This window comes from Octopus sinensis, linkage group LG8 (genome assembly GCF_006345805.1).
Source record: "Octopus sinensis linkage group LG8, ASM634580v1, whole genome shotgun sequence".
NCBI classification, from domain to species: Eukaryota; Metazoa; Mollusca; class Cephalopoda; order Octopoda; family Octopodidae; genus Octopus; species Octopus sinensis.
Window position 1 is genome coordinate 72,495,971 of NC_043004.1, and position 27,500 is coordinate 72,523,470.

Genomic DNA, 27,500 nt, shown 5'->3' on the forward strand with positions numbered 1-27,500 from the left:
GAAGAAAATTAAAGAGAAAAAAGTGGAAAATAGAAGGAAACGATGACGTCGCGGTTGCTCTACAGAAAGAAGTAGACGAGGTGGCTTTGTGGAGTCAAAATGCCAGATTAACAGTAATTAGTTCTAAGTGCGGGACCAGCTTCTTCAGCATAGACAGCGCGAAATCAAAGTGGAAACCGATAACCAACATCAACGGAGCACCCCTAGCCCACAATCCCAACTCTAAATTCCTTGGGGTCACCTAGGACCGACAACTCACTTTCGGCGAGCATGTCAATAACATCTGCCGTACGATGCAGGGGCAAAATAATCTGCTCCGTGCCTATCCGGCACCAACCGGGGATGGCATAAAGCAGATGTCCATCAGGTCTACATTGCAACTCAACGCAGTCTAACAGAATATGCTGCGCCAGCCTGGACTCCCATGTTTCAGCCACAAACATCGGCAAACTCGAGGGACTGATCACCGAGCAAATACGCTCGACTCCTATCGAAGCTGTCATTGCAGAAGCCCAATTACCAACACTTGCACCTCGCTTTCCTACCCTCTCACTCTTCAAAGCAGATGCATGGGCAAACCTACCATAAGACGATGAGCGTTATATAGTTCTGAACACCTACACCCAGACACCACTCAAGTCAACAACTCCCAGCCTTAGCACGGCTGAACATTGTCCCCCAGTCCCCTCTCTCCAACGTACGGCATGCACCTCCGCCATCGGAAAATACCCCTTTTCTTACTGCCGTCTACACTCCCACCACGAAGTAGATGCCCGTCGATGTACATCTGTTGGCAGCTCAACAAACTCTTGCCAGCCTACCCAATTCCCCTGACGTACTCCTTTACACTGATGGCTCGACTAGTGAAGGCACAACCAACTGCGACGCCGGTGTGGTGGTGCAGATACACGATGCAGTGGTCCACGAGTGGCACGCCCCAACTGGTGCTCGCAGCAGCTCATTCCACTCCGAGAGAGCAGCATTTAACGAAGCCCTCCGATGGCTACAGGCCAATGACAACTGGACCTCCGCAGCAACAGTCTGCGATTGCAAATCATTGGTTAAAGCTGTAGACAACCCGTTCCCCCCAGACCCGACAATTAGAGAATCGCAACAAACAGTAACTCACAAAATTTTGACGGTGATCTGGGTGCCGGGTCATTGCAACATCATCGGCAATGAACCCGCAGATATGCAGGCGAAACATGATTCGGCGCTGCCACATTCGGATGCCGCCATTGATACAACCATTCGTCAGGCGGTTATTCGTTGAATGTTCAAGCCAACGCCATTTCTGCACCCGCGTCTGAAGGAGGTTTTCGCGAAGAAGCCGGATGAAAGAACCGACGCAGCCCTCTCGAAGCAGACTTCACAGACATGATACGCTTCTGTAGTGGTGGTCATCATCCGACACTCTCACGGTGGCAAAAGATGGCAGGACGCGGCGACACAGATCAATGCAGACTCTGTGAAGAGGAGGTGGAATCTGCTGAACATCTCTGGCTGAGATGTCCGGCCCTGATGGTGGCACGCTGCAGCTCTAGCCCTTCTGAGAGTTATTCTCATGCGCTAGATATAACAAACAACAGCAGCAGCAGCAGCAGCAGCAGCAGCAGCAGCAGTAGCAGTAGCAGTAGTAGTAGTAGTAGTAGTAGTAGTAGTAGTAGTAAGTAGTAGTAGTAGTAGTTGTAGCAGCGGTAAAGAAAGAAAAGACAGAGTGGATAAGAACAAGCAGCGTTGGACGGAACAGAAAGTATGCATTACAGCACATACTCACACACACATACACGAAGAATCACAAAACTCTATCGAAAGAGAGAGCATGAAAGGAGAAAGAAGAACGTGGAGCGAAAAAGAATGGGAAGATTTTAAAGATTTAGAAATTCATTGTCAATTTCATATTATTAACAAGTCTTTTCCAACTTACAGTGTCATCAAGCTGGGCAGATCACGGATGGCCCCTTTTTCAATTGTTTCGATATTATTATCATTCAATAATCTGTAAGATAAAAGGACGAGAGAGTAGACAAAAGTCATTATGTTGAAGGAGAAGAAGAAGAAGAAGAAGAAGAAGAAGAAGAAGAAGAAGAAGAAGGAGGAGCAGGAGGAGCAGAGGAGCAGGAGGAGGAGCAGGAGGAGGAGCAGGAGGAGGAGCAGGAGGAGCAAGAGGAGCAGGAGGAGCAAAAAAGAAGGAAAAGAAGTAGCAAATGAATGGAAGAAGACGAAGAAGTGGAAAAAGAAGAAAAATCGAACTATGAAGAAGAAAAAGAGGATGATGAGGATGTTGCTGAAAAACGAAAAGAAAGTAACAAAAATAAGAAAAAACGGAGAAAGAAAAATAAGCAGAAGAGGAAGGAAAACTACTACGTCTACTACTACTACTAGTAGTAGTAGTAGTAGTAGTAGGAGGAGGAGGAGGAGGAGGAGGAGAAAGAGTAATAGTAGTAGTAGTAACGGAGAAGAGTCAGAGTGTAAAAGAAGAACAAGCAGGGTTGGTCAGAACGAAGAAGAAGGAGGAGAAGGAGGAGGAGGGGGAGAAGAAAAGAAGAAGAAGAAGAAGAAGAAGAAGAAGAATGAGTCGAAGAAGTGTTAGAAAGACAAGTGCGGACAGAACAGATGAAGTGACTAGATTAGGAAATGAAACGAAATGGGAAGAAGAAGAAAAAAGAATAGAAGGAGGAAGTCGAGTATGTGAAATACATTCTACGATAAAATAAAAAACACAAAACGAAGAAGAAAATGAAGAAAGAGGAGAAGAAGATGAAAAGGACGGAGAGGAAGAAGAAGGAGGAGTAGAAGATGAAAAAGAAGAGGAAGAAGAAGAAAAAGAAAGTAAAGGAATATCTGGATGTTGACGAAAAAAGAAAAGAAGGTAGCAAGAATAAAAAATAAGGGAAATAGGAGAGGAAGAAAACCAGGAAAACAAGAAAAACTACTACTACTATTAGCAGTAGTAGTAGTAGTAGTAGTAGTAGTAGTAGTAGTAGTAGAGTCAGAGTGGTTAAGAAGATAAAGCTGGGTTGACCGGAACAAAAAGTAGACTTGCTTAAACATGTTCAGATACACGCACGCAGAGACACACATTTTCAGACACTCACAACGTATCACACAACTGTATGGAAAGAGAGTGAGGATGCAGGGGGGGGGCAAGAACGTGGAGCGAAAAAGAATGGCAAGATTTTGAAGATTTAGTAATTCATTGTCAATTTCATATTATTAACAGAAAGTTTCCAACTTACAGCGTCATCAAGCTGGGCAGATCACGGAAGATATTTACTTCAATTTTTACAATATTATTATTTTCCAAAACTCTGTAAGAAAAGTAGAGAAGAGAGACAAATATCATTACGTTGAAGTCGTAGTCTAAAAGGACTTAGGATTAGGAGGAGAGGAGGAGGAGAAGGAGGAGAAGGAGAAGAAGAAGAAGAAGATGCAGAGGCTGGTAATCAGTTGTGATGTCGACGAAAACACCGTACGTGATATACAGACCGAATTTCACATATATATCGATACTCACGCAGGCACACATTCTCAGGCACACGGAGACAAACATCTGATATATATATATATATATATATAATCATGTTTGCACTAACTGTCACTGTTAATTGTCATGCATTCATTTACACCAATCCTGAAGCACAGCCTCTCATACAGATTCACAAACAATAATACATTTTGGTCAAAGACAGATTTTACACATACACAGAGACATAAAATGCAAGCACCAAATTGTTCACCTGATCCATCACGCTCTCATATACCCCATATCACGAACAATAAAACACATCTTTGGAAAGAGTAGTGGGGTGCCTAGAATGAAGGATGGCAAGATATAGATTCGTGAATGAAATACTAAAAAATAAAACTGGTTCAACTTACAGAGTCATTAAACTAGACAGATTTTGGAAGGTGTCTGATTGGATATTCTCGATACTATTAGAATTCAAGTCTCTGCAACATAAAATTGGGTTAATAAGAAAATGTATAGAACATATTTGTGATGGATTTTTTGCTCAACAATTAGATGATGGGATGGATGGGAAGTAGAACCAGTTGATAATTCATTCTTTGAAGATGCTGGCAATGATGACGATGGCGTAGATGATGATTATGATAAGGAGGTGGAGATGGAGGAGGATAATAGGATAATGATATTAGTAGAGTATGTAGTAGGGAAGGCTTGTGATGTCGGAAATGATGAATACGATGATGAGCAAGTGGAAAATAATATACAGTGGGGGTTGATGATGAAGACTTTATGATGCTGATGATGGGGTGATGTTGTGAATGTTGATTATTCTGATAATGAGGTGGACTAACATGTCGGAGGTGATGGTGAATATGATATTCATTATGGTGTTGGCCGGGATGTTACTGTTGGAGTTGAAGTAATAGTGTTGATGATTCTGCATCTGATGGCGGTGGTGGTGAATATGCTGAATGGTGTTGATGACGAAGAGGACGGTGATGAAAGATAATGATTAAATAAGTTTGATGTCGGTGATATGTTTACATCGTTTTAGACGAATAGAAAAACTGGTGAATGACAGAAATGAGAAAATATGAAGAAATCGTGTAAAAGAAAGGATGAAATGCACAAGAAAGGAGAGAAGTAGGGCGAGTAGGAGGAGGAGGAGGAGAAGAAGAGAAGAAGAAGAAGAAGAAGGAGGAGGAGGAGGAGGAGGAGGAGAAAAGGATGAAAAAGGAGCAGGAGAAGAATAAAAAAGAAGGAAAAGAAGTAGCAAATAAATGGGAAGAAGACGAAAAAGAGGATGATGTGGATGTTGCTGAAAAACGAAAAGAAAGTAACAAAAATAAGAAAAAACGGAGAAAGAAAAATAAGCAGAAGAGGAAGGAAAACTACTACGTCTACTACTACTACTACTAATAATAATAATAATAGTAGTAGTAGTAGTAGTAGTAGTAGGGGAGGGGAGAAGAAGGAGGAGGAGGAGGAGGAGGAGGGAGAAGAAGGAGAAGAGAAGAAGAAGAAGAAGAAGAAGAAGAAGAAGAAGATCGCGTAGGAGGAGGATGGTGAACCAGAACGAAAACATCCCCAAAATATTTTTCTTCTTTTACTTTTCTTATTTGTTCTTGTTCTTGATTTTCTTGCTCTTGTTCCTCTTGTTCCTCTTCTGTGAATGTCTGCCCATTTGTTTGCTGTGAATGTATGGAGCGTGACCAATCCGGGGAATCACTTAGTCTTTAGTTGTTTACTCATTTTGTGTGTTAATTTTTGTTAATTTCTGAATGTGAGTGGCGGCTGAATCCTCAGAATTTGAATATGAGAGTATAATACCAGGTAAATATAATACCAGGTAAAAATTAGGGTAAATGTATTTCTGTGTATATTTATACCTATTTCTTTATTTTATTGTTTTTATTTCTTTATTTTCTGTGTATATTTATACCAATCATCACTACAAAAATGTCACCTCATTTCATTGCTATTTAAAGGAGAACTGGAAGAGGTATTTAGATTATTGTTTTATACTTTGGAATGATACCATGAAATTCCACGAATTGAACTCTGTCATTTAAGCTTAATTAAAATATAGTTTGTTTTTGGAATAAAAAAAAATTAAGTACCCTTAAGTTCAGTTTTTTGCTTTATATTGTTTTGTGATATTTTACCTCATAACTTTTTTTATACAACTTTTTGTTGCATGGACCAAAACTATGGAATTATTTTCACTTTCTTCTATCATTGAAACTGAGATAAATATATTTTGCTTTTAAAATAGAAAAAAAAGTTATTCGATCTGAACTTGATTGGTAGCGTTACTTACTCTCGTAAAACATCGCTACAAATTTTGATGTAAAACGTTCTCTACCTGACGAAATCTCAATTTCTTATGTCAAAATGTAGCAAGGGACTAGTCGTCTTCAAAAATGGTAACGGTTTTCTATTTGGTTAAGAACTTAATTAGCGACAAGCGCTGAAAAATGCTCCATATGAATAAATTGCGGTCTTAAGAGTATTATTCAACTACTACCGTAGCTGAATGATTATTAAATGAAAGTAATTTTGATTGAGAATTGTTTATTTGAGAGTCTTCCATGATTTATGAATGGCATGGCTGAGTAATCGAACTTTGAAATTCATCCAAGCAGCTACACAGTAAGAGAATTTTGAGTATATTAAACAATAATAAAGAGTGATTCTAACATTTTCACGAAGAATGTAAGAAATCTTATTTAATAGCCAAAAGCATAGGAATTTTGTTTTAATAAATTGATTATATGTGTTTTGAAACTGAGGGACTCATCACTATGAATGCCGAGAAATTTTGTTGATGTTACATGTGAATGAGGACATTAGGAAGAATCTGTCTGGGCTTTGTGGAGAAAAGTATGTAGCAGGGTTTTTTTTATGTGTAAAGGGTAAGTCAATTAGCAATAAGCCATTGATTGATAAACCTTGTCTAGTTCTGAATTAACTGAATTGAATAAGAAGGAAAGGTCCTGGGGACTAATATAAATAGTAGAGTCATCGGCGATAGATTAGGGACAATAATCGTTCCCGTATGGACCCCTGGGAGACTCCTAGCTGTATAGTGGATAATGGTGATTTGGTGTTTGAGCAGAAACGTATTGTTTACGCTGTGAGAGGCATAATCTAAACCAGTTGTTAAGAATTCCACGAATTCCCATATGTCTAAGTTCAGCCAACAATATATCTGAATGTACAGAATCGAACGCTTTACTGATATGTAAATATAGTGCAAGGAAATATATGTAAGTTAAAGCTGTTCTCCTCTGATACCAGGCATGTGAACTTGGTAATTTAGTCCATTTTGGATCGTTTGTTTATATTCTGTCTTCTACCCAACGTTTGCTTGCTTCATAACGGAAAGTATGAGTTTTAACAGTATAAAGATTCTTAACATCAAAACTCTTAGGGAGAGTGCATTTTAGGACACGGCAGGGTGTACATTATTTACATTTTAATGGAAATTGTATACTTAAAAAACCATGCTGCCTGGTATATAGGCTGGTATGAATTAGCATCAGAATTTAAGGACTGTGTCTGAAAGATAACGTTGCTTTAGAGATTGTAGCCCCGTAAGTGTTAATCTCAATTTGAGGTCAGTAGGCCTTAATATTTTGATGCACCGGGTTTTCTTTTTATAGTTATTGCTGTCTGTATTTCCGAGCTTTTATGGATATTGGGTAATCCTGAGAAATTGCCCTCTTTAATTTCTGCTGCATAAATAGTCTATTTCTTTATTTGTGAAAGAGTCTCGTTATTTGCATTTAAGGGCACTGAGAAAAAATTTGGTGATTGCATCTGTATGTGTATCTAAGTTCTTGTCACACGGCCTGTAAGGGATGAAGTAGGATTTATTTCTGACAATTGACACACCATTTACATTCTTATTGCCAATGGATTCTATAAGGCGGAGGCAGGAGCTAGAATGTTCAAAGCCTGCTTTTAATTCTATGAGGTTAGAATTAGGTGTGAAGTCTATCAATAAGGGTTCAATTTAGTTTTTGTTGAGGTTCTTTTCGATAAATTTATAATTTTATATACATGCATACACATACACACACGCATACAAACATGCACACACATATATATATATATATATACCCACGGAGAGGGCAGGGTCCAGGCCATCTCCAGCACACATCAGTTTGGCTTTCGCCAAGCTCACCTGAAACCTAAGCTATGCTGATTCTTCTTTACATATTGTCAGTGCGTCCCTGAGCTGGTCGATCGAACTGATGAATATGGAGGTATCGTCCGTATTTCCAGCTTAGTAAAGTGGTAGTAGCCGAAGTTAACGCCAGATACTCGCTCAGAAACTTTGGTTATCAGATAATCGATGACGACTGAAGAAGTCTGTTGTCGGAAGGCAGCCCTGGATGACACTATCGTTGAACGGGAACCAGCGAGAAAATTTGGGTTCACTAGCACTCACCTCACAGCACTCCTATAGAGCCGTTGGTCTCGTAAGGCGTGTCGACCACCTTGAACATTTTCCAGAAGGATGCGTAATAACCGTGTCCAAAGCCGACTTGTTGTGGTGCATCAGCCTGCAGCCTTCCACAACATAGCTATCCATGGCATGCACCGGTACTCGCTAGATCATTCTATCAGGGCTTTACTCTCATTCAACGCTGCAGATGCGGACTGAAAAGGGCTCGTAGCTGGCCACGCACCACATAGCTGCATGTGATTAAGGAAGTTCTCCGGAGCCTCGAAGTCACTTTGGAGAATGCAGTGGGGCTGAGACGGGGCTACTAGGAACGAAGAGCCCTGGTGGACTTGGTCGGGTCTCTGGACGATGATGTCTCTGGGACAAATACCCGGGGTGTCACCAGTCCCTTCAAAGAAGATCATGAAGCAAGCAGGCAATCGTGTTTGTGCACGCGCGTGTGTATATAAGCGCGGGCGCGTGTGTGTGCAGGCAAGAGATTAATATGAAAAACGAAGGTAAATACGTGTTTATAATTTATTTATTAAAGTATTTTCCTCATATTATAGCCCCCAGCATAGGTTTCTGTTGAATAAATGACTCAGTCTATTTTGATATAATATTTTTCTGCATTTCGTTGGTTAAACAACCCTGGATTTCCTCAGTATCAGCTCGGATTTCAAATCCCTATTCCTTTACGTTACATATGTGTGTTTGTGTGTGTGTGTGTGAATGTGTGTCTATGTGTCTGTATGTATATATGTATATATATATGTATGTAGACGTATATATGTATATACGAGGGAATACACAAAAGTAACCGGAAATGTTCTCTGTGACGTCAACCCGTTGTAGATCAGACTTCCGTCACTAAAAGCCACTTGATGCAACCCTCAGGCATCAGACTGCCCACCGGCGTTATCCGGTGGAGTGGTACTGTTGCGTAGTGCGTCTTTGTTTTGCTGTGTTTCTCCCCAGTTTGTAGGATTTTTGCGATGGCTGAAACAAAGGAACAGCGTAATTCCGTGAAATTATGTTTTCTGCTGGGGCAAGCGGCCGCTGAAACCATTGTCATGCATCAAACAGCTTACAAGTATACTGCCATGATCAGAACACAAGTTTACGGATGGTTTCCACGCTTTTGGAATGGTCACTTGTCGCTTGAAACTGAACCTCGTTCAGGGATACCGTCGACTTCCCGAATGAATGAAAACATCACAAAAATTCATGAGCTGATTTTGCAGGACAGTCGCCAAACAACAGACGAGCTTGTTGATGTGACTAGTGTATCCAGGACCTGCTGCCAACGAATTTTGAACGGGGAATTGTGATTTAAAAGAGTTGCAGGAAACTTTGGGCCTCACTTGCCCAAGATCAGAAGTAGTCACGGCTGAAAGCATGTCGTGATCTTAAAGAACAGTTAGAAGGTGATCCGAAACTTTTTCCGAAGGTCATCATTGGTGACAAAAGCTGATGCTACGGAGTTTGCAGATGTGGAAGAAGTGAGGGGAAAATTGACAGAAGCGTTAAATGGCATCACTTCGGAAGAGATCCAGCATTGCTTCAAATAACGGCAAATGAGACTGGACCGATGCATTTCTTCAAATGGAGAATATTTTGAACGCAATAAAAGTGGAAACATGCAAAACAAAGTGGATAAAATAATATTGCAAAATTTCAGTTTCTTTTGGAAAACTCCTCGTATGTATGTATACACAAAGCGGCTTCAGTAGAGCTTTTCTCAGATTATTAATAGCTAACATAGATATTATTCCATCATTTCGTTATATTTTGGTTAAATTGTTTTAAAAAGATGTCAAGATGCCGAAAATCATCAGTATGCGAATGTCAAATCTCTGAGAATTGTAGAATCGAAGTCATTCAGCTGATGATTCAAGCTGACCTGCATAAAAAAACACAGAAAATAACAACAAAACTAAAATACAGTTTACTTATATTTTCTGTGGTAAATATTTTTAGAACATACTCTACAAATTTACATTATATTTATAAAGCAATTGTTTTTCAAACAAGTAATGTTTCCCAATGACTAACGTAGTGCTTGAGGTATACAATGTTCTTAGTTTGCTCTTGGTTGCAGACAAGAAGAGATCTCATATTTCGCATTCAGAATATTAGCTGGCAAGCTAAAACTTCATAGCTTTAAGCTTACGAACGACGGCTTATTGTACTCTACTCCGTATATGTCTTCGCTTTTGCAACTATACTCCATATAACAAGGTGTTCTCCACCTTAAAACCCTTCAATTACCAGATTATTTTGACAATGAAATGATGTTGGACTTGCTAATCAACTTGTACGAAAGAGGTAATTATTGTGTTGTTATCACTTTTCATTAGCCAATGCATGAGTTGCGTTGTCTTTATTAAACTATTTCGTTATTGCAACCACTTTTATTAGATTTTCATACTGTTATATATCTATAATTATAGATATACCGTTAAATGTCACTAATTACAATTATAATCAGATATAGCTGATGCTACGAATTCGCATAAAATGGCAGTTTACAGCGCGGACATTCAGAGCGGAAATTATTGTTGTGTGTTTCCATTTTTGTACTGGTAAGTTTTCAGGTTGGCGCCGTTGATTATTTTTCTGAATGATGGGCCATAGTTTGTGCCGCATCCAATTGTGCCCTTTGTTTATCCACGCGAGAATCGATGCGGGGTGAAGAAATAATTATAGACATAAGTCGTATGCATTATTCGGTAGCGTCATAATATCCATGGTAGCTAAGCCTAAAGGCATTAGCGGTAATACATTTCGGTAACTACATAGAAATTCCTTTTTATAGCCTCATATCATTGTCACCATTGACTAATGAATGACTTTCTCACTGAGACTGCACCGCTGTCATATTGCTTCCCATGGTTTCGCCTGTAACCGTAGATTGCGTGGAAGATGGGTGATACGCTGAGCCAAAGGGCAGCTGTGTTTGCTCCAACAAAGTATTTCCGTATTTGACGTAATCTCTATATTTAGAGGCTGCTCCATTCTCCCCCACCTATATATATATGTGTGTGTGTGTGTGTGTGTGTGTGTGTGTGTATCGTATATTCACCATCTGCAGATATACGGATTTCTGTTTAATTCACATCATCTCAAATGTGTACAGAAGTGGGTGAAGTCGATTGAATGGATTGAATATAGTATTGGACTATTTTAGTTAAAAGGGACACTTGAAATGATTAATACAATATAATCTTTTCTACTCTAGGCACATGGCCCGAAGTTTTTGTGGAGGGTGCTAGTCGATTAGATCGACCCTAGTACGCAACTGGTACTTAATTCATCGACCCCGAAAGGATGAAAGGCAAAGTCGACCTCTGTGGAATTTGAATTCAGAACGGATTAATGCAATATAATGCAAATCATTTAATGTGAAATAATACTCAGGAAGAGTTGAACCCATTCTTTACAACCATGGTTATTTATTTCAGCTGAACTAGGAGAGACCGATCAGCTAAAACTTTAGTTAAACTTAAATCATTTTGTAAGCTTATAACTAATGTTTTTATTTCTAAAAAGGTATCGGGTTTATGATATCAACCTAAATGTTACCGCTGACATCCTTAATAAAAATAAGTTTCATAAGCCGTGCATAGCGGACTATTTCACATTCCTCATTTACGTAATTGAAGAGTCAGGCAATTTAAGCAGATCTCGTAATTATCAGCAGTTTAATTAGTCTAACAGTATCATATTTAATCGTAAACATAATATAGACATGCAATAATTAACTGTCGTTCTATTACGAAATCAACTGTAACTATAAACATCTTCAATTTTGGCAAAAATGTTGCGAAATGCAGCATCCTGACACCAACCCAACTCCAACAGTCAAGCCAGCAGCTGAGAAACCGCGGGCCAGTCCAGCAAGCCAACTTACTTAGAGGGAAAGAAGTGGTAGAACCCGGCCGGATGTCTTGCGTGATATCGTTCGTCGTCGCCCTGTTCACTAGTCACATCGCATCTTTTCACAGAATGTCTTCGTTACGAAATTCACACTGACTCTTCACCTCCCTGACGCCTGCCTTCACACCAACTGTTCACATCGCCAACCTTTCTCCGACTGTGTTCGTTACCAACTTGACACGGAATGTAGTTCCCCGTCACCTGATCTGGGATCAACTGCTCACATTGCTTAATCTTCACATCACCTGACTCTCACCTGCAACCCTATTCAAATCTCAGCTCTCTTCGCTCAACTCTTCATATCACCCTAACTTCACAACACCTAACTCTTCACTTACCCAACTCAATCGTCAACTGACCGACAGCACGCATTCCATCACCAAATTGTTCCCCCTACAGTAAAAACGTACACAGAAACATGTAACATGTTTTAAATCAATCACGTGGTCATGAACATTATTTCTCATTAGAATGAATTATAATTCATTATTAGTTTTCTTTTGTGGAACTTGAGAACAGTATTTTGATTCCCAGTAGTACCATTTAAAATTATATTTATCAGAATATTTCTTCCATTTTATACTTTCCTTCATCACAACAATATACGCGACACGCTTAGCTAATACTCATAGTTTTAATACTTCCTGTTCCCTGAATATTGCCATGAGGAATTTTGATGTAATGTTGGTTCAGATATTGGTCTCTTCAATATTGTAAATTTTAGACTCCCATTGAGTCAACATGTGCAGAGAAACAATCTACTTTTACTCCAACATAATATGGTTGAAAACTGAGGTCAACAACATAAGATATTAGTTAAGAACGAGAATTTAAAATACTGAATGTGGAAAATATGTGGAAAACGTCTAATACTTACAAACTTTGAACATTCGGTGGAATGGGTTGTGGGACCGAAGTCAGTCCCCGAGACGAACAATCTATAGTTGTCTTAGAATATTCACATTTGCATATGCTGCAAATGTCTGAAGCAGCATGAGACTCCAAAAATGGTCTCATAAAGAGTAGCAACACAAAAGTTAATTTCAAATGATAAAACATATTTTCAGGTGTAGATTAATCTGTAAAAGAAGAAAATATAAAAGATTAGAAACTTCAATGTCAATTCATTCCCATTGCAAATTCTTCGAATGGGATGACTTTATCTTTGATTTCATTTTCAGTTTAATATTTAAACTTTCCAAACTGAATTCAATTATAATTCGAAGTGGTGAACATAATAGATTATAGCTTTAATAAGTGATAATTTCTAAGATAAACAGAACATGAATTGCCCCTGATTACACACGCACACACACATACACACACGCGCGCACTCACACACACACAAGTATTATACATATGTGCGATTACACACACACAAGTATTATACATATTAATATTATACAAATTAATAAACAGACTTTATTGCTTTTGTCTTTCACAACAATATCTGGTTGATTTGCCTTTATGGTCCGATCTGTACATATTGGGAAGTCCCAAAGAATAGTCACATTTTCTCCTTCAGTTACAGCCCCAGGTTGGGGCTTGTACCATTTGTCAACAGATTTAATTTTATGACGAAACATTATCCAATGTGGATATTGGCCAACTCTGTCATGTCTTGATTTGTACTCTACGAGAGATAAAACCTTACATACAGAGATTAGGTGGTCGACTGTTTCTATCCCTTCGTTGCAGTATCGGCACTTTGGGTCTGCATTACTTTTCATCATATTGGCTTGATAGTTCCGCATGAATAATCTCTGATCTTGAGTAGCCAAGACAAAACTTTCACTCTCTGTCTTTCGCACTGAGCTCTGTAACCATTGATGGGTATTTGCCATGCAGAGATTCTTTCCCACCTATCAGCTAATTGTTCAAGCACATTTTGCTTTGCTATTCATTTTACCTTCTTTCCAACAAATTTTGCTACACATCCCATAGGCTGTTCAACCTGGGTATTATGCATAAACTCACTTGAAAATTTGTTGCTCTCCTTCATAACAGAACGAAGCTTCTTACGTCTTTCATTGTTTTCAACAAACTTTAGCATCCAGTCGTTAGATGTTACAAGATATTTTGCAAGTCCAATTGTGATGGTTTTGTAGGAGATTTCAATATGGATCAAGCCTCCACCTCCTTCAGTTCTGGATAAGTAAAGGCGATCTGCATCATCTTTAGGTGGTTCAATTTTTTACAGGTCAGCAGCTTACGGATTTTCCAATCAATTTCCCTTATTTCGCGCATATTCCAGTTCAACACATTGAAACTGTAAATAACAATAGAAATTGCAAAGGAATTTATAGCTAACATCTTGTTACGGGCATTTAACTTGGGTTTTAGGACTGCTCGAACTCTCCTATAACACTCCTTCCTGATCTTTTTTCATACCTGCTTGTTGAATGCCAGAACCCTCATTTATTCTGAGGTATTTGTAAGTATATTCTTGCACGAGTTCATTTTTGACTGTCAACATCCAACACCACTGAATATTATTATTAATATTATTATTATTATTCGGTGTTTGACTTTTGCGTTACATTTGCACAAGCTGGTTCCAAGTCTCACCCAGAGACCTTAAGAGGCAACAAGTTGGAAGTTCGTGTTGCTGCTATGCCTATAGGGTGCCATATATTTGGTTTTATACTTAGTGTTATACTAGTGAATGTCTAAAAAACCATACGAAAATTATGTTTGTTTTAAAACTTGAGATTACATAGAAAGTACTTTGCGTAGGATATGAGCAGTTCCCATTGGCACTATCTTTTGAATTTCTGTCATTTGGGGGTTTCCTGGTACCTGAGTTAGGTAGCAATCAACCCCTTTTGCAATCATTCCCAGGGCACCTATGGCAACAGGTATTGTTTTAGTCTTCAGGTTCCACATTTTGCTGATTTCTATTTCCAGATCTTTATATTTGCTCAGTTTCTGGTAGGTCTTAACAGATACGTTTATATCGATTGGGACAGTCATATCAATGAGGAGGCATGTTTTTTGTCTGAAGTCTTTTACTATGATGTCTGGCCTATTCGCATCTATCTTTCTGTCAGTTTGAATGGTGAAGTTCCAGAGGAGTGAGATGTGATCCTTTTCAAGCACTGCAGGTGGTTTGTGTTTCCACCAGTTTTTATCATAGGGTAGGTCCAGGTTTTTGCAAATTACCCAGTAAATATATTGTGAGGCTCTATCATGCCTGTTGAGATACTCTTTAGGCGCAAGAAGACTGCATTTGGAGACAACATGATCAATGGATTCATTTTGTTGTTGACATACACAACATGTTGGGCTACTGCCGTTCTTTAATATGTTGGTCTGGTAGTTCCTTTTAGGTAGGCATTGATCTTGAGCTGCTATGATAAACCATTCTGTTTCAGATTTTAAGCCAGGCCATTAGCCATTCATGGGTCAGGGCTTTGTCAACATCTGCATTATTCACTCTCTTTGGGTTTTTGCCATTCAGAGGTCTTTCTTGCCTATTATTATATTCGACTTTTGCTTTATATTTGTACAAATTGACTCCAGGTCTCACCCAGAGACCTCAAGGGACAAGTTAGAATTTAATGTTGGTGTTATGCCTAGGGTATTATATATTTGGTTTTGCACATAATATTGTTCTAGAGGATGTTTAAGAAAACATAAGAAAAGTGTGTGTTTTAAAATTTGAGATTACATAAACAGTATTTTACGTAGGATATGAGCAGTTCCCATGAGCACAAGCTTTTGATTTTTTGCCATTTTTTGGTTTTCTGATATCTGAGCTAGGTAGCAATCAGCCCCTTTTGCTATCATTCCAAGGGCACCTATAGCAACAGGTTTTGCTTTAGTCATGAGGTTCCACATTTTGCCAATTTCTATTTCAAGATCTTTCTACTTACTCAGTTTTTGGTAGGTCTTGACAGATACATTTATGTCGATTGGGAAAATCAATTCAAAGAGGAGGCACGGTTTTATTATCTGAAGTCTTTCAATATAATGCCTGGCCTATTCGCAACTATCTCTCTGTCTCAGTTTGAATTGTGAAGTTTCAGAGGAGTGAGATGTGATCATTTTCAAATACTAGAGTTGGTTTGTGTTCCCACCAGCTTTTATCAAGAGGCAAGTGCGGAGTTTTGGAAATTACCCAGTGAATATATGGTGCTGCTCTATCATGCCTGTTGAGATATTCTGTAGGCACAAGAATACTACACATGGAGACAACATGATCAATGGTTTCATTTTGACGTACACAACATATTGGGCTATTGCCGTTTCTAATATGTTGACCTCGTAGTTTCTTGTTGGTAGGCATTAACCTTGGGCTGCTATGATAAAAGCTTCTCTTTCTGATTTTAAGCCAGAAGACACTAACCATTGATGGGTAAGGGCTTTGTCAACATCGGTACTATTAGTTCTCTTTGGTTATTTGCCACTGAGATGTTTTTCTTGCCATTGATCAATAAGAATATACTCTTACTCTTTACTCTCTTTTACTCTTTTACTTGTTTCAGTCATTTGACTGCGGCCATGCTGGAGCACCGCCTTTTAGTCGAGCAAATCGACCCCGGGACTTATTCTTTGTAAGCCCAGTACTTATTCTATCGGTCTCTTTTTGCCGAACCGCTAAGTGACGGGGACGTAAACACACCAGCATCGGTTGTCAAGCAATGCTAGGGGGACAAACACAGACACACAAACACATACACATATATATATATATATACATATATACGACAGGCTTCTTTCAGTTTCCGTCTACCAAATCCACTCACAAGGCATTGGTCGGCCCGGGGCTATAGCAGAAGACACTTGCCCAAGATGCCAAGCAGTGGGACTGAACCCGGAACCATGTGGTTGGTTAGCAAGCTACTTACCACACAGCCACTCCTGCGCCTATATATCTAAGCAATAGTTTTACTATCTAAGCAATAGTTTTACAACTTGTTTTCATACGCTTAACTTTTTCTGTACTTGTTTCTCGAACATTTCATTCTAGGATTTGTTGTATTTGCAATTCCCTTAGATATTCCTTTGCCTATTTTGTTACAGAATATGATACATTCTTGTTTGCATGCTTTGAGACAAGATTTAACATCCAGTCATCAGAGATTTTCAGGTAGGTGTCTAGGCCAATTGTGGCAATCCTCATTGTTAATTCTAGTTGTAAAAGTCTACGGTCACCCTCTTTTCTTGGGCGGTAAAGTCGTTCTATATTTGCCTTAATGTGGTACATTCTATGCATTTTCAACAATGTTTGTATTTTTCTGTCAAGATTGCATATTTCAGTAATTGACTGGTTAATGATATTGAAACTGTAAATCACGACTGGTATGGCTAAAGTATTAATCACTTCGTTCCAGTTTCTTGCATTCAGCTTTGTCTTAAGACATTCTCTTCTGATCCTTTCCGTCATCACTGAAAGTTTGATTCCGTCCCGTTCAAATACCCCTAGGTACTTGTAGCTCTCTACTTGTTCTAATTCCTCTATGGCATTCTGCTCATCAAGATTAACATTGAAGTTTCCTTTTCCTTTGATAAAGGTAGCTTTTGCACATTTATCGAGGCCAGATTGCATCCTAGTGTCATCATTGAATTGTTTAACAATCGCTAGTAAGCCCTTGAGTTGTTGGTCATTTTTTGCAATGAGCTTTAAATCATCCATGTAAATGAGATGATTTATATTTTTCCAAACATTTTATAGCCGTATTGTACATCATCGAGCAATTTCGAGAGAAGTATTAAGGCTAGAGAAAAGAGGAGTGGTGATAGAGAGTTACCTTAGAAAATTCCACATGGAATTCTTACATCTCCAACATTAAGAGATTGTTTACCACTCTTCAAAGTTAGTGTGATTCTTAATGATCCCATACTTAGAGATAAGAAATATCGCAGAGAGGTGCTATCTTATACATTTCCAGACATTTCGTAATCCAACATCATCATAGACTATCAAAAACTTTTTTATAGTCTATCCAGACTATTGAAAAGTTTTTGTGTCGTTTCTAACAATATTCTAAGATCATCTTATTGGTGAGTAGCTGATCGTTACAACCATAGACCCACGTTCAAATCCTTTTTGCTCATTAGGGAATATGCTGCTTTCTATTAAAAATCTATAGGTATATTCAGTCAGGACAGATGTTAGCGTTTTATACATTGTTGTTAAGCAGGTTATGGGTCTATGATTTGTTGGTTCATTTGTTTCTTCATTTTCTGGAAGTAGGAATGTTAAACCATTAACTAACCAAGAGGGAATCGTACTAGGGTGTTGCAAAACATTCTTGTAAAGTTTTGTTAGCAGTTCATGACTCTCTGGAAAATTATTCAACCAGGAGTTAGGAATTTTATCCTTTCCTGGAATCTTCCATTTGCTTGACTTCCTGTGAGCAGATCTTACATGCTCTACGTTGATACCCTTCCACTTTTGCTCTTCTAAAGAGTCTAAGTCTGTAGATATTCGATCAATCCAAGGAGCCTTTTCATTGTATGTTTTTCTTTCTTCAACCCAAATTTTATTCCAAAGATCCTGCACTTTTTTTATGGGACAGACTTTAACTGTAACTGGTACTTTCCCTATCTCCCTGTAAAATGTTTTTGGGTTACTTTTAAACATGTTGTATTTGAAGAATCTAACGAGCTTTTCAGAACTTGCTATGCTGGCAGCATTAGCTCATCCCCTTTGTTTGATAGTTTCTATGGTGGTTTCGATGAAAAATATGGTTCTCATAATTAATTTTCTTTAATTTTCGGATTTTTGTTGATTTGATAGACTTGTCAAACTGAAGGGTTTTTTTAAACATTTTATGTCAGACCTAAGTAGCTAAATTTGGCGTTCAATACGCTCTTTCCAAGTAGGCTTTTAGTGGGAATGTTGTCGTTTTCTAATCTTTGTATTTTGAAAGTTTCTCCATTTCTTTTAGAGACACGTTGTCATCTGCCGGTATTGATACATCAATTAGAAAGCATTTTTCTCCTTCATGATCTCTGACAACTATATCTGGTCTGTTGGCCTTAATTTCTCTATCTGTGTGTATCGGCATATCCCAGAGTATGGTTGCTTTCTCGTTTTCTGTGACCTTTTCTGGTGTGTGCCTATACCATCTTTTTTCTGTTGTTATTCCATAATGTTGGCATAGCTCCCAGTGTATGTAGGTTCCAACTCTGTCATGTCTGTGAATATATTCCTTCTTAGCCAGGACTGGGCAGCTAGAGATAGTATGACTTATTGTTTCTTGTCCATCTCCACATATTCTGCAGTTACTTGTTATATTTCATTTCATTACATGATTTTGGTAATTTCTGGTGAGGAGGCTTTGGTCTTGTGCTGCAATTAAAAATCCCTCTGTTTCTCCTTTGAGTCCTGAGCTTCTCAACCATTGCTGGGATTTTTCTTTGTCTATTTCTTTTGCGTTTAGTTTAGTCCAGTATTTACCATGAAGGGGCTTTCCTTGCCATCGTTTTATCATGGTTCGTTGCTTCTATTTTTAGTTTGGATTTCATTTGTTTTATAGCTTTTGTTGTTTCTTCATCTTCTTCTTCTTCTTCTTCATATTTATTAGGTGGTATGATTTCTTGTTTGTATTTGTCAGCTTCCTTACATACTGAGAACAGTTTTTTGTTTTGCTCGTGTATTACCGCTATTTGTATCAGTTTTCCTTCCTTCTGAAGTAGATATTTTTGCAGTCCTATGGTGGTTATTTTATAGTAGTTTTCCAGTTGTATAAGGCCTCTACCACCTTCTATACGTTGTATATATAGTCTTTCTATGTCAGATTTTGGGTGATGCATCCTAGATCCTGTCATTATTTTTCTTGTTTTCCTATCTATTTTGGTCAGTTCATTTAGTGTCCAGTTAAGGATATTGTAGCTGTAACTTATAACTGGGACAGCTAAAGTGTTAATACCTATTATCTTGTTTTTAGCATTGAGCTCTGTGTTTAGTATTGATCTAACTCGTCTATAATATTCTTTTTTTATTTTCTCTTTCATTTGTGTGTGTTGTGTCTTATCTAGTTCATGGATTCCTAAGTATTTGTAAGTTTGGCTTTGGTCTAATTCTTTTATTTCATTGGTTTTATCTAGTCTGATGTTGCTACTCTTAACTAGTTTTCCTCTTTTCATGGTTACTTTGGCGCATTTTTCTAATCCAAATTTCATATCTATTTCTTTTGTAAATCCATGAACTGTCTTTAATAGTGTTTCCAGCTGTTTGTCATTTGCAGCGTATAGTTTTAGGTCATCCATATATAAAAGGTGGCTGATCGTTTTGCCGTAACATTTATATCCGCACCCAGTTCTATTTAGCATATCAGATAGAGGTGACAGTGCCAAGCAGAAAAGGAGTGGAGAGAGCGTGTCTCCCTGGAATATTCCTCTTCTAATGGGGATGGCTTTGGTTTTCATGAGTCCCTCTTTTGTTTGGAGCTGTAGCACTGTTTGCCATTTATTCATAGAGTGCCCAATGAATTTTATAATTGTTGGTGCTACTTTGTTAATGGCTAGTGTTTCGAAGATCCATGTGTGGGGGATGCTATCAAACGCCTTTTTGTAATCAATCCAGGCCATACTGAGGCCTTTCTTCTTTCTGTGGCTGTCTTCAGTTATGTTTTTATTGATCATTAGTTGATCTTTACAGCCGTATGAGCCTTTGCGGCATCCTTTCAGCTCTTCGGGAAACAGGTTGTTTTTGTCCAGGTGCTTGTTCAACCTTTGCGATATCACTGCAGTAAATGCCTTGTACATCGTAGGGAGATAGGTTATTGGTCTGTAGTTTTCTGGTTTTGCTGTCTCATTTGATTTGGGAATTAAGATGGTTTTCCCCTTCGTGAGCCATTCAGGCATTGTCTCTGGCTCTGCTAGTATGTTGTTAAAATTTTCAGCCAGCTTTTTGTGCATTTCTGTTAGATATTTCAACCAGAAGTTGAAGATCTTATCATGCCCAGGTGCCTTCCAGTTGCTTAGTCTTTGCAGTGCCTGGGTGACCTCTTCAGTTGTTATGGGGGTCCAAAGTTGCTCAGATGCTGAATTTGTTTTTTTCATACTCCTTTTTTTTTGGTTGTTCGTTTCCCGACCATATTTCTCTCCAGAATTCTTCCACTTCTTCTGCCGTTGGTGCTGCAGTGATTTCTATTTTATTTTTGCCAAGTTCTTGGTAGAACTTTTTGGGGTTGCAGTTGAACTTTTTGTTTTGTTCAAAGAAGCGCTGGCGTTTCTCGTACCGGCGGATCCTTTGTGCTTTGGCAAGGATATCTTGCTTCAGCTTTTCTTTTATCTCAGGTAAATCTTTTTCTGTGATGTTATATTTGCGAAGTATTTTTGTTTTCTTTTTGTTGCTCAGTAGCGTTGATTGTTTGCTGATTTCATTAAGAATCGACAGATCTTTTCTCATTTTTTGTATTTTGTTTTGGATGTTATTTATCCACAGGGTTTGTTTGGGTGGTGGTACTCCTGTGTGGATGGGTTTGAGTGAGTATCCAGCTTCTTTTGTGGCTGCAGTGGCTGCTGCGTATACTAAGTCATTTAGCTCAGTGATATCGCTTTTTGTTTCAGTGGCTATTAGTTCAGTGACGGCTAGGTTTATTTTCCTCCTATATTTTATATGTATGTGTTGTGTTTTCATTTTTTGGGTAGAGCACTGTTGTGAAGTATGCGTGTAGGATAGAAATGTAATCTTCACGTGTCCATTTATGTCTTTTGGGTTTTATTTGCGGGACATGAGGAACAACGTCCGGCCCATTATTTTGACGGTCGTCATTTTCGTAGGGTACTGGTCCGTTCATTTCTGTTGTCACATTGTTTTGCACGTGTAGTTTTTCGTACATTTTGTGTTGTAAGTTTAAAGTACGTACCACTCGATTGTTATTCTTGGGTTGAATAATATCGGTGGTATTTAATTTCTTCGTAGTTCCTTTGTACATGGTGTTTGGGGTCGGGGATGATCTGATGTTGATGGATCGTAATGTACCACGCATGTTTACATGTGTTGTGTTAGAGGAGGAGATGATATCGAGTCAAAATATATCATTTCGTTTCGAAAATAGTAATAAATTTCAATTTGTATTACTTACTCGGATACAGCCCAATCCTTTGTTAGTAAATCTTTGGCTCCATACGATGTCCTTGTTTTCGATGTCTGTGGATAGATTTCGGAGCTCTGTTTTTTCCTTCTTACATCTTAAACGTCCCCCGGTGTAAACCCTTCTCCCCCGGTGTAAACCCTTTCCCTCGGTGTAAACCCTTATTATTATTATTATTATTATTATTATTATTATTATTATTATTATTATTATTATCATTATTATTATTATTATTATTATTATTATCATCATCATCATTATTATTATTATTATTAGTAGTAGTAGTAGTAGTAGTAGTAGTAGTAGTAGTAGTAGTAGTAGTAGTAGTAGCAGCAGTAGCAGTACAAATTTATTGCCAGGATTGGGATTTAAGTTTTTAATTTGAATGTTTATTTGTGTTTCACCCCTACTCTCGTTTGCACTGGATTCCTACAGACTCTCAACAAACTCAGCCTTCGCAACAAAGGATCCAACGCCTAAACATATAAGAACGAGAAGACGGAGCATCTTCGGGGAACCAAGTTTGATGCTGAAGGTGTCTGACAGGTTGAATCTGACCATCAATGAGATGTCGCTGGGCATTGTAGTGACCCAGCTTCTGAAGACAGGAACGAACAGACAAGTAGCGATGAACTATCCTGTCAAATGCTTTGGCTTGATTCAAATTGCCAAAACCTGATCTATTCTCGGTTCTGTTCCATGATGTTTGCCATTTGGAAATATAACTCTGAAGGCAGATTATACATTCCTGGTTATTTATGCCCCTCACAGCGTATCAGCATATCTGCCACTTCATCTACTGAAGTTAGTTTCTCACAACACTCAATCTCCCAGTGCGATAGGGGTAGAAAACTATTTAAGTAGCCCTTAACTCCCGCTGTCTCAAGTATATCGCTCCTCGAACTTTTTGATTAATTGCTACCGAAATATAGCGTGCAGTTTTTTTAAATCGATGCACATAATCTATCGATGCACTTATTCTATCGTATTCTATCGGTGTTTTTTGTCGAACCGGTAAGTTATGGAGACGTAAACGCAACAACATCTGTTGTCCAGCGATGGTGGAGGGTCAAACACAGACACACAAACGTAAGGCTTTGGCTGGCCCGAGTCTACAGTAGACTGAACCCGTAATCATGTGGCTGGGAAGCAAGCTTCTTACCACACAGCTACGCCTTCACCTGTAGTTTTCTATAACAATTTCTGCTAAAACTAACAGATGTCACTGATTTTTCTCTTTAGTAAAACACATCACTTACTCTAGATTATATCTCCTATCAATATTTGCTTGACTCGTATAATAATCTGATCCTTGGGACATTTTCACACCGGAATGGACGCGATCATCTTCAAGTAACAGGATCCTTGGATTTTAGACACTAGCAGATAAACCCGGCCTTGCTCGGGATTAAAATAGTATAGCTTTTTTTGTTGTTTTAATACTTTAGGTATTATAACCCGATTTCATCCGGGTCTACTCGGGCCGCATTTTAAAGATGACGAACCTCCCCACCCCAAAAAACAAAAATTTTATTAAAAATTGGTAATGAAAAAAAAAACAATAGCAAATGTTTAAACAGTCTTTGAGAAGCCACTGCAGAAACCTGCGCAAAATTGAAATAGTACAATACGACTGCACTTACAATGTTTTGGATACAATATGTAGTCAAACCCAACCTAATTTTGCGAACTCGGTGTCGCGATGGGAGCCCGTGAGTTTGCAGTTTTACTGGCAGAGATGGTCAAGTTGCAGAGGTGGCCAGCGACGTGAAGAAGGTGGATGCAGTCGGGCTAAAAAATTGAGAAAGTTACAATGACTCCAGCGACGGGAGAGTAATGGCGGAAGGTTCAAAAGTGTTCTTGCAGGGCTTTTTTGTAGACAACACTCCTGCTGTTGCCCGGTTTACCACAAATGAAGGGACTGTGTGGACTGCCGCAACGGGAGCATCCGACGCATAGTTGACCGTGGATAAATACCTGCTGTGCCAGATTTAGGCCAACTACAGCATAACTGGAACACCAACCTTCAGTTTAGGGTCATGAGGTGAAAGCCTGGGAGGTATTTGGCTGTTGAGGAATTCAGTAGTTGTTCAAATTTTCAGCTCAATCCGAGCACATTTACTAACAATTTTGACTGCACAATTACATGTGAGACAACATCCGTTTTTTTCTCAAATATATATTAGAATAGCAGAGATGCCCGGTCTTGCTCGGGATTAAAATAGTTTATTATTGTTTTACTTGCTTCGGTATAATAACCCGATTTCATTCGGGTCTACGCGGGCCACATTTTCAAAGATGAGGAAGTTTTCCCCAGGGGCCACGCCGTTCAATTGACCAAACTCAAAGTTGTCATGCAAACTCTCCAGCAATTTTAACATAAGTGTACATATTTTCAGCTCAATCCGACTTACTAACACTTTTACTTGCACAACTACTTTTGAGAAGACGTCCGCCCATTTTACAGATATGTAACAGACTTACAGAGATATTCAGCCTTGCGCGGGATTAAAGTGGCATAGTTTTTCATTGTATTACTTGTTTGATTATAATAACCAGATTTCATTTGGGTCTACCCGGGTTATATTTTAAAAGATGAGGAATTTTGCCCAAGAAGTTACGCCTTTCAAATGAGCAAACTCAAAGTTGGCATGCAAACTCGCCAGCAATTTTAACATAAGTGTGCATATTTTCAGCTCAATCCGACCACATATTTACACATTATATATATATTTGTTGTGCAAGATTTTTCATGTGAAGTCGTGTTTTGAAACGGACATTGTTATATTTCGGAATGGTCATTTTGCCAGTTTAGCCAATAAAACGCAAATCCTTCATTCGTACTATGCCAAACCTATGGCCTCAAAATACTTGATCCACCGGAACTCAGCCATTGCGGACAATGCCAAATTCAATATTTCGATGGCAGACCTCGTCAGAATAATGCGAAATGCGTCACGCATGTGCGATCCTACAGTGTTAAAGAGATACATACAACATTTCATTCACCGCATGCAGTTCTCACGTTACAGCCATAAAGAAAGGATCAGAGTATACAAAGGAGCCATGAAGAAATTTGGTAATATATTATGTAATGATAGGAATGGGATTTGCCCACACTATAGGAGCAAGCCATGGAACACTATGAAAAGGACAAAGAAGAGAATAGGGAAGGCCAACTCTTGGTATGATAGCCATAAATACCAGAGTGTCATGTTCGTCGACACCACCCTTGGAAGTGAACTGGCGTACCGCTTTAGAAGGACCCTAGACAAACTTAAGCTAAGGATTAAGGTTGTTGAAAAGCCAGGCAACCCTATCAAATCCATAATAGGTAGAACCTACCCTTTCAGTAGAACCTTTTGTACGGATAGGTACTGTACTGTATGTAGATTTAGCCCACAAACAAACTGTAAAGCCAGAAATGTAGTCTATAGTATAAGATGTATAGAGGGACGATGCAGTAAAAAGACAACGACATACGTAGGGGAAACGGCAAGAAGCATAGGAGAGCGGGTAAATGACCATTGGAGACAACTCAAGGAAGGTAAAAGCTCATCGATTCTGTACCACCACGCCGAACAGGAACACGGGGGATCAATCAACAACATAGAAGTTAAAATCTTATCCACACATAGAACAGATGCAGCAATCAGACAAATTACGGAAGCTACATACATAATAGAAGATAAACCTAGCCTGAATAAGAAACTGGAAAGGAAACTAGCACACACCACAACATATGACGGTAGAGGATCCCCATAAACTGGTTACAATATAAACAAAACCGAAAACATAATAAATAAGATACACAGATAAATAAACATATAGAAATAAATAACTACATAAGTTTTTTTTAATTTAAAAGATGTTTTCTTTTTTCTTTTTATTATTATTATTATTATTATTATTATTATTATTATTATTATTATTATTATTATTATTACTAGTATTGTTGTTATACATACATACATACAAGCATACGTAATGATAATAATAATAATAAGTGGATGTAAACACATGAACAAAATAAGAATAAACAAAAACAAAAACAAATTACACGAACGTATATAAACAAGATACAAATATTACAGGCATTTCCCCACACACACACACTAACTAAACATAGATGCACATAGAGGTATAAGCATAGGCAAATGAAGACACATACAATAGAAATACAAAATGGCTGACGGTTAGTAAGGAGAGACACAAATAAGAAAGAAGAAAACAAAGGACCACTGATGCGGTCACAGGAGTGTGACGAAAGAACTCTGGCCGAAATAAGATTAAGATTAATGTAAAAAATAAATAACATTGAAGCAAAATAACACTAATTATATAGTGCGTGTGTTTTTATTGGCTAAACTGGCAAAATGACCATTCCGAAATGCAACAATATATATATATATATAAACAAGAACATCTACAAGAAAGAATCGCCTATATCGAATTTATATGTTTAGATCATCCCACTACTAAGTATGATATTACCTCTTCCTTTCTCATTCATAAACACATGAGTATTATTATAATAGATTATCTCGGTAACCATAGGTGTTATGAAAAAATACAGAGCCCAGCAACACCGCCAGATCATTCTATACATGTGTAAATTTTCGCACAATTCCACCCAGCCCTTTGACTGTGAATCCCAAGGCAAGAAAGAATCGCTCATGTCAAATTTATATGTATAGATTTCTATGTTAACTATAAAGGTCCCCGTTGTTGAGAATGTTGTTTGTTTCTGTTATTGATGTTGCTGTTTTAAAATTTGCCTTTGTTGGTGAAGTTGTTATTGTTGTGGGTGTTGTATTTGTTGTTCTATCACTGTTTATGAGACTAGGCACACTGTTTTCCGACTTATTGTACTTGGTGCTCACAAATTTTGAGGATTTAGGGGTCAAGTCAGTATTTTCACCAGCCCTCCCTAACCACTAGAGTACTTTGGTGATTTGGGATGCCCTTTCTATATCCGAAGAGTTGACTGGATTTGCATTTAATTTCTTCCATATCGTTTGCTGTTGCTAGAGGTGGTCGGATTTGTGGAGGTGATCAGGAGATTTGTTTCACGTTTTTCCATGACTGAAAATATGTTTTGTAGCTGTTGTGGTGGGTACTGCTAGCACCATCTTTGTAATTGCAGTAGATTTTGCGTTGGAAGCAGGGATGCGGAGCGAGTCATTACTTTCAATTTCACCACTTTGAAGTAGAAGGCTTTGAGGTAATCTGTTGTGCAACAAATATAACATTTGGGTTTTTCTACCCTTCAAGAACACCTGCATCTGCCTCGCAATTTCCGAAAAAGTTTGGTACGCAAACTACGTCTTCTGGAACAACCAAAGCTTGGTCTTCCATTACTTTTGTATTTTTCTGGGAGTTTGATTTGATGCTATTTCCCCATGATCCTTTAACGCAGCTATTTCTTTGGCCTGGTCCCTATAAGGAGGTAGATTTGTGACCCTCAGTCCGTCACATGACGTCCCATATCTAAGGGCAGCATCTCGAACTGCAGGAAGGTGCAGATCGTTGTATCCATCCTACGCACGTCCTTTTTATTGCTGCGGATGGCCACCAGGGTTCC

General features: G+C 38.5%; 1 protein-coding gene across 1 annotated transcript in view; it reads right to left on the reverse strand.

Moving 5' to 3' along the window:
• Positions 1 to 27,500, reverse strand: part of LOC118764389 (leucine-rich repeat-containing protein 4-like) — a 56,636-nt gene that overhangs the window by 18,573 nt on the left and 10,563 nt on the right. Inside the window, exons 2-5 of the mRNA XM_036505158.1 lie at positions 12,742 to 12,943; positions 3,883 to 3,954; positions 3,240 to 3,311; positions 1,928 to 1,999 (exon numbers count right to left, since the gene is read on the reverse strand). Coding sequence (XP_036361051.1) covers positions 1,928 to 1,999; positions 3,240 to 3,311; positions 3,883 to 3,954; positions 12,742 to 12,923 — 398 coding nt within the window. The 5' untranslated portion in view covers positions 12,924 to 12,943. The remainder of the gene's footprint in view (positions 1 to 1,927; positions 2,000 to 3,239; positions 3,312 to 3,882; positions 3,955 to 12,741; positions 12,944 to 27,500) is intronic.